We start from the raw sequence: 8,152 nt of genomic DNA on the forward strand, positions 1-8,152 counted from the left end.
GCCTGTGTGTGATGCCACCAGCAGGGGTTCTCAATGCTGAGGTGATGCAGCCAGTCAGTTCTGCAGCAACCAGGGAGGATTAGATGAGTGTAGGGTGATCAGTGACAAGTTATGTATGGATAGCATAGCATACAAGAAAGCAGAAGAAAAACAGTAATAGTGTACCTGCAGGTAACTATAGAGAAGCTAAAGGGAGGAGACTCTGGGTTTCCTCTGACGTAGAATCATTTTGTGGTTTTAAGTATATTTGAAGGCACACATTATATAAATGGATGGTTCTCAGGAATATAAACTAAGCAATGTGTACTTCCACTTTAAGTCTTTTGACTTTTGGGCACATTATCACAATCAACTAACAAACTGCTACTGCAGGAGGATTTACAGAGGAAAAAGAAAACAGATCCAGACAGCTTTCAGCAGCCACTTGTAATTGGTCACTAAAGCGCTCACCAACTGTCACACAATCCTATTGGGTTTTTTCATACTAGTCAGTAGTCTGCCAATTACTAAGATACAGTTTTCTTTACAGCAATAACTATGTACTGACAGGTTTATCACAGGAAAAAAAATACAAGAAACACATTTATTGATGGTTTCTTTGGTGAAGACTGAGGAGCATGCAATATATTGTATATTGAGTGTAAAAATACATTTAAATAAAAATAAAAAAAAATAAAAATAAAAAAAAAAAGTTAAAAAAGCATTCCTGCCCCCTGTGCACACACCCAAATGCAAATGCGCATGCAGGTCTGGTATAAGTAAAAGATGACTGCACCACACAACAGAGTGACAGCAATAACTATAGAGCCCTATTTCACCATTAATCTCTAAACGGATCTGTAAAGAATTTTAAGGCATCACAATTTTAATTCTTGATGTTTGGTATCTCTTACTGATTTTTGAAAAAGTGCATTTTTTCCTAAATATATAATGGCTATGCAAATGTTGTGCTGCATAAAAATTGCAACAGCCACCATTTTATGCTCCAGAGCCTCTACTTAAAATCTCTCTCTTATTTATATATATATATATATTTCACGCATGGGAAAAATGTCAAAATTGCCCTAGAGAGCAAACAGTTAATGACAATTTAAAGCAATTCAAAAGGTTAAAAAAAACAAAAACACTAAAGTAAGATATTACCTTTACATAGGGTAAAATGTTGTTCATAATTATTGCTTCTCTTCCATCAGTGGGCAAATTCTCACAAAATTCTAAAAAAACAGAAAACAAAAAGTAATTTAACTTAAGTTGTAACCTTCAAGAAATTTCTCAGCTTCTACCTGTAACATACACTGAAATTGTTATTACATGTCACAATAGCCATAGGTAACCATTTGTACTGTTCTATTCCCAAGCAATGTGCATAATTGCTGTAGCTGTCACTATAGAGATCAATGATATCTATTAAGAACTACATTCATTTTACAATCACTTAGCACTATGCATGAAAAAGCTTAACCCAGGACAAAAACGTTACCATTTGACTACAGAAAACAGTAAAGTCCAACTTCAGCAACATTTTTGGATACAATGGATGATAACGGTAACCAGGATACAGAATGAGTGAGAGAGAATCTCTCAAAACAGGAACACAAACCACCACAAAATCTTGATTTCACCGCTCTATCCCAAAAAAACTTTGGTTTTAGATGCACACTAATTTATTTATAAATTCAATATATACAGACATTTGTTGAAATGTAACATGACGTGTATATTTTAAAAAATGACCACCAAAAGGCACTATTCTCAAAAGTCATAGCCACTCCAAGAAAAAGAAAAATTAAACAAAGGAAGAAAGCTGCAGCTACACTTCTCAGTAGGTACAAAAGGAAAAAAAAAAAAAAAAAAAAAAAAGCAGCATTAATGCCATTGGTCTTTAGATGTGAATCACTGCAACATTTATTGCCAGAATCAGTTTCAATAGTAAATAGAACATACTATATGTCAAAACATTGAACATTTTAAGTGGTTGTAAACCTCAGATGTGAAACATGAACAAAGTATATCCCTTTATAGTGTAGACTTGTCTCAGTTAAGAGCACCAAGTGTGTTTTCCCTCTGCTGCATTCCTCTGCTATCAGCATGAGTCACTTCTGACAAGTTTTCCTGACACCAAGAGTAAAAAGGTGACCAGGAGGAATCTCAGCACACAGCTTGTGATTGACAGACTCAGCTTTGCTCTTGTGTGGAGGGGGTGTGTGTGTGTCCCTTTCCTCCAATCAGCTTTCAGTTTTCCACCCCTGGTTTCATCCCTGCGCTTTCAGGAGCTGTATACATTCTGGACTTTGGATGTAGAGAAAAGAAGACTGCAGATAAACAGGTACAACCAACGTACAAGGATTTGTTTAAGCCACTCACTTCACTTGGTATATGTATGCATATGTTCACAACCACTTTAATTCCGATACGAGCCAATATACTAACGCCTGGCTTACCTTTTACTTTGTGCGCTCCAGCAGCTCTAACCTCTGCTTCACAATCTTTTAAGAGATTCTGGAATGCTGGAACAAGGTCATTCTTTGTGATCTCTGGCCCAACAGCTTTCTGGAGCTAAAAAAAATGTGAGAAGTCAGTTACTAAGAACTTACCACCAAGGCAGCAAGCTCATCATAAAATCTCAGACACAAATATGCAATATATTTAAATTATCATACCTGTCCCTAAAGTGGAATTAATTTGGTCCATGTTTCCCATTACTTTAAAAATAGTTTGGGCCACGCTGGCCCAAACAAACTGTTTCCATAACCAAGGTATTCTTGCTCTGTATTATACTGTAGTAGCATCAACCACATACAGTATGCAGTGCTGTGTTCTGGCAGCATAACAGAAAAATTCCCATCTGCTGCTGCTGGAACAAAAAGGAGACAAGCTGAGTGCTTCTCAAACATTCATAGGAAGCCTTGCACTTTCAAGAACAAATACAATGCTTCCTCTGATTGGCCAAGGTGGTACAACTAGGTGTTGCTTCTAACTTCAGCCTGTAACTATCCAATGAAGGAGAGGCAACAGACTGATGAAATCTTTGACACTCTGCTTTTCTCCTATCAGCATGTTTCCTGTTATCGTATAAGCATTGCAGTACAACTGACTGGTAATGTATGCTACTTCTCCCTCTCCCAGTCTGATCTTACAGGGGATTGCAAGAGATTGATATTAAGTCAAATCCAGGTACTTCCGCTAGTAAAGTTGAGAAATAGTTTTAAAGAATACATACTTTATCTTTAGGAGCTCAGCTTACAAAAAAGCTCAACAATCCTAGACATGATATGGTTGGGGATAGAAGCATTATCCACAAGTTCAGCTGGAAATGTCTCCCTACCTCTGAAAATTTGTCAGCCACCATGTAGCGGACACGCCAAGATTTATCTTCAGTTGCTTGACGAAGTGTAGGCATCACCAGAGCTTCAAGATCCTCTTCCGGAAGAAGCTGAGCAATACTAACACATGCTTCAACGGCCAATAGTCTCACAGAGTCCTGCAGCAGTAAAAGAAATTGTAAAGAAAGAGGATGATTTTTTTTATGTTAGCTAAAAGGGCGAGTTAAAGGCTATTGTTTTAGTATGCCAAGAAAAGGGAACAGTCTGTGTAAATCGTTGAGCTGGGCTACTCAACCAAATTTTCTTGAATAAAACCCAAATCCTGCCTGCAGCCTAATCTATAAAAGTGCGCTTTAGGACCTCTGAAATTCCCTCAAATGGATCAGGGGATAGCAGCTGAGATGGCTTAGACCATAAGTCAGACCTAAAAAAAAAAAAAAAAAAAAAAAAAAAAAAAAAAAAAAGACACAAACCTAAGTCAGATAGGTACACAGAAAAGTGTTAGGGTTGCTTCACACAGCCCCGATGTGGTTCTGCTGCACTTCAGGCGAATGGGTCTTGTGTGTTAACTGCACTTTCCCGTACACTTCTCTTATATCCTGTGGTTTTGGTGCGATTTCAGAAAACACACCATAGATGCAGCATGCAGGCGTTTTGGTGCACCTTCTAAAATTGCAACAAAACCACGGGACCTCATAGAAGTCTATGGGAAAGCCCAGCTAAGCCACCAAGAATACTGCAGGTGAGCTGCACTTTAGGAGTGTGAAGTCAACTTTAATTGGCTAAAAAAATGTAATAGCAGACATCTTGTAATGCTCCCTATCAAAAAAAAATTTATATATTTAAAGTGACAAACCTTCCATTTTTGTTTAAATTCTGGCATCCCCCTCTGGCACTCCAGGCTCCTCTTCGGCGAGTGCACCCATAGAAAGATGCTTTCCATGGGAGAGCTCCCCAGCTGCCCTGTGTGTCTACTGGTAAAGATCGGGTGGCTTGGCCCCGCACCGTCACAGCATTTGATTGGCAGCAGAGGGATCCAATGCCTCCCGCTGCTATCAATCTGCCCAATGAGGAGAGATACCGCGGTGAGAGCCACTGCTCTTGTGCACATCGCTGGATCATATGGGGCTCAGGTAGGAATAACGGGAGGGCTGGAGGGATCCTGCAGCACAGAATGCATTAAGGTGAGAAACCTTAAGGCTTTAGAACCACTTTAAAAGGTGAAATTAGTTTACAAGTGTACTTTAAGCTCTGTAAAAGAAGGATTTCCCTTGTTCTTGTCAAGTGAATAGATCTGTGTTACTGAGAAGTGGAATCAGCAGCAGATGCACTTAAAGCTGGACGTCTAGTTTAAATACATTTTAAAAGATTAACTGCATCTTTAAAAGTAACAGAAAAAATATGTATTCCTTATAGCCCAAATATTAAAATGGTATACATATCACATTATGGAATTTCCTTCTTCCTCTGAACCTAGTATGGCTTGTCTGCCACATGCACAAATGACACCACATGTATATACCAATTAGGTCATAACATTATTACTAATTTTACATTCTCATACCCCATTTTGGAGTTCTGTATCATCAAATGGAGTGAACATTTCATAATCTACACCACCACCACAACACTATACTCCTAGTAGTCAAACAAAAAACAAAAAAAAAAAAAACAAAACACTGGGAAGTGACCTCATTACTATAGGAAAACAAAGTTATTTCATACAGATTTACATCTGGTCTTTCTAAAATGCAATGGTAAAGTAACAAGAACGCGAGAGACTCTTCATTCAAATATGCAGCTTCCCACTGCCTCTGGATGCAGTCATTTCTTTCAGGGACATGATAGCTGAATGTTGCCAATGACATTGGCCATGCTGCTTGACCCTTTCGCTTCCAGAGTACTGTATGCCTTTTTTTGTAAGTTTAAAAAAATCATTTTAAGTCTGAATATTACACAAAACCCTCAAAACATTATGTTTTCAGAAAGAGGACATCCCAGAGACTAAAATAGTGGTAGCTCCAATTTTTTTATGCCACACGATATTACCACAAAGGTCTAGGAAACTCAAACATTCAGTAAAAAAAATACACTAAAGTGAATTTTAGGGCAAAAAAGCACAATAAATTGCCCAAATGTTTGGTAAATCTTAAAAGACGAGGTAGCATGGAGTAAATAGATACCAAACATGACAAACCTTGAATTTGTGTGCGCCTATGACTGGCGACAAACTTAAGTACCCTATATTTTCTATAGGTGATGCTTCACAAGCCCCTATAGGTTATCAGTTTAGCGTTACGAAGGTGGTCTTGTTCTAGAATTATCACTCCCATTCCGGCGTGTGCTGCGATATGTTACGTGTATCGCAATCTGCGTTTTTATGCATAGACACCCTGACATGTGCATTTACGTTCATTCGTATGAGGCCTCAACATTTTTTTGGAGGATGTTAAGTGCTGGGGTGTGACTATTTTTTTGCAATGATGATGATTTTAGGGTGACAGGTTCTCTTTATTAAGACATGCAGGGTCTAAAAGACCCTGCATGTCTCCCCTGGGCTCCACTCGATGTATTGCCATGCAGTCTGGTCACATGATCTCTCCAGTGGCCAGATTGTGGGAAGAGAAAAGATTGCTGACAATGGCTGCAGAGCCTGGGAGATGACATCATCCACAGGCTTACTATTGGGCAGCCGCTGTCAACACTGAAGCTGGTGCTGGGACCCAATCAAGTGACCAGACTGGAGCACCCTAACCATAGGCAAGTATAAACATCTTTCCTTTACAGCACGTGTCAAAACACAAGACCCGCAGGCTAAATCCGGTCCACTAGACCATTTCATGTGGCCCTTGCACCTCTCCTGCAGCTATAGCACCCCCCACATCTCCCCCTCACCTTGTCTCAGCAGTTGAGTGGAGGACAGAACTCCTCCTATAGATCCTGCGCCTCTCTGTACAGCCACAGCACCCCCTCATCTCCATTTCCCCTGATCTAAGCATTCCAGCAGACTCTGGTAACGGACTCCAGCCCTCCTCCAGACCCTGAACTTTCTGCTTCCCAGCTCCAGCCCCAGATTCTTCCCAGCAGCAGCATAAGCTAAGGAGTGCTTTGTGATGTAAGGGAGAGTGGGGGACTCTTGACTTCTGATGGTGGGGGGATCTTGAGATCTGATGTAAGGGGGGTGGGATGTCTGGACATCTAGTTTTATGGATACAAACTGCCCTTTGAAGACAACCATATTGCTGATGTGGCCCGCACTGAAATGGAGTTTGACACCCCTGCTTTACAGGGTAGTTACAATAGGCTTAGAATGGAGGTGAGAGTTTAGGCTTAGTTCGTATTTTAATGGAATTACACTTTAAGCTGTAAGGAGAGAAGGTGGCTTGCCTCTTCTAGACATGCACACAGACAAATCTACTGTGGGTCCAGCATTGTTTTGATAATGTGAGTAGTCAACTAAGTATAATGATGACTGAAACTCAGCAGTGAGCCTTCAACAATAAATAGTTATTCCTAAATAAATATTTATTGTAAATTTTCAACCTACAAAGATTCTTAAAGTAGTTCCATGGTTACAGCATACACTTTCCCCCGTCATATTGTAAGTGTTGACTGCTGACCAACTCCTTCCCCCACTCCATGGATTCTCAGCATGGTTTGTCACTTTACCGTTTTGCCATTTACTTTCAGTTTCTAAGGACTATATATGCCAATGAGCCATACCTTAATAACCGCCCACCTAATACTGAATAGGTGCCCCCTTTGGCCGCAAAACAACTCTGACCCACAGAGGCATGGATGCCACTAGACCTTTGAAGGTATGCTGTGGTATCTGGCACCAAGCCATCAGTAGCAGATTCTTTAAGGCCTTGTTCACACTAATGCCATACCAGATGTGACTTGTGATTTCTCTTGTTGCAATTCTGTGTAACTCATTATTCAACTCAAGTCGCCTATTCATAGCATTGACTGTGCGGTGCGATTTTGGAAAAGGTTCTTCTGCTACTTTGGCGTGATTTACAATGTGATTTGGACCCACAGAATATGCAAAACACATCCAAAAAGCAACCAAGGCCACATCAAAGTTAAGTCAAAATTGCATCACAGTAGTGTGAACCAAGCCTTAGTCCTATAGGTTGCGTGGTGGAACCTCCATAGATCAGACTTGCGTTTCCAGGACATCCAACAGATGCTCGATAAAATGAGATCTGGAGAATTTGGAGGAGCAAGTCAACACCTCGAACTTATTGTTGTGTTCCACAAACCATTCTTGAGCCATTTTTGCAGTGTGGCAGAGCGCATTAACCTACTGAAAGAGGCCACTGCCATCAGGGAATACCATTTCCGTGAAGAGATGTACTTGGTCAGAAACAATGTTTAGGGAGATGGTACGTGTCAAGTAACGTTCACATGAATGGTAGGACCCAAGGTTTCCCAGCAGAACATTGCCCAAAGCATCACACTGCCTCTGCTGGCTTGCCTTCTTTCTATACTGCATGCTGGTGCCATCTCTTCGTCAGGTAAAGGAAAAACATGCACCCAGCTATCCACATGATGTAAAAAAAAAAAAAAAAAAAAGAAACCAAACATTCATCAGGCCAGGCCACCCTGTTCCATTGCTTTGTTGTCCAGTTCCGATTTTCACATACCCATTAAAAGGCACTTTTGGCTATGGACACAGGTCAGTGGCTACGCAGCCCCATACACAACTAACTCTGATACCCATTTTTTTCTCCTTTCATCATATCAACTTCATGGACATGTTCACTTGCTGCCAACTATATCCCCTGACTTTCAGATGCAATTGTAACAAGGCAATCAATCTTATC

The 8,152-nt window shown here is 40.3% G+C and overlaps 1 protein-coding gene across 1 annotated transcript in view; it reads right to left on the reverse strand.

Annotated features, from left to right (window-relative positions):
- The window catches only part of PPP2R1B (protein phosphatase 2 scaffold subunit Abeta), a 69,886-nt gene that overhangs the window by 24,833 nt on the left and 36,901 nt on the right, over positions 1 to 8,152 (reverse strand). Inside the window, exons 6-8 of the mRNA XM_089670177.1 lie at positions 3,326 to 3,481; positions 2,442 to 2,556; positions 1,144 to 1,214 (exon numbers count right to left, since the gene is read on the reverse strand). Of these exons, the coding sequence (XP_089526303.1) occupies positions 1,144 to 1,214; positions 2,442 to 2,556; positions 3,326 to 3,481 (342 nt within the window). The remainder of the gene's footprint in view (positions 1 to 1,143; positions 1,215 to 2,441; positions 2,557 to 3,325; positions 3,482 to 8,152) is intronic.

The sequence above is a fragment of the Staurois parvus genome, unplaced genomic scaffold (assembly GCF_062004578.1).
Source record: "Staurois parvus isolate SC_StPar_1 unplaced genomic scaffold, SC_StPar_1.0 ptg000087l, whole genome shotgun sequence".
Classification (NCBI taxonomy): domain Eukaryota; kingdom Metazoa; phylum Chordata; class Amphibia; order Anura; family Ranidae; genus Staurois; species Staurois parvus.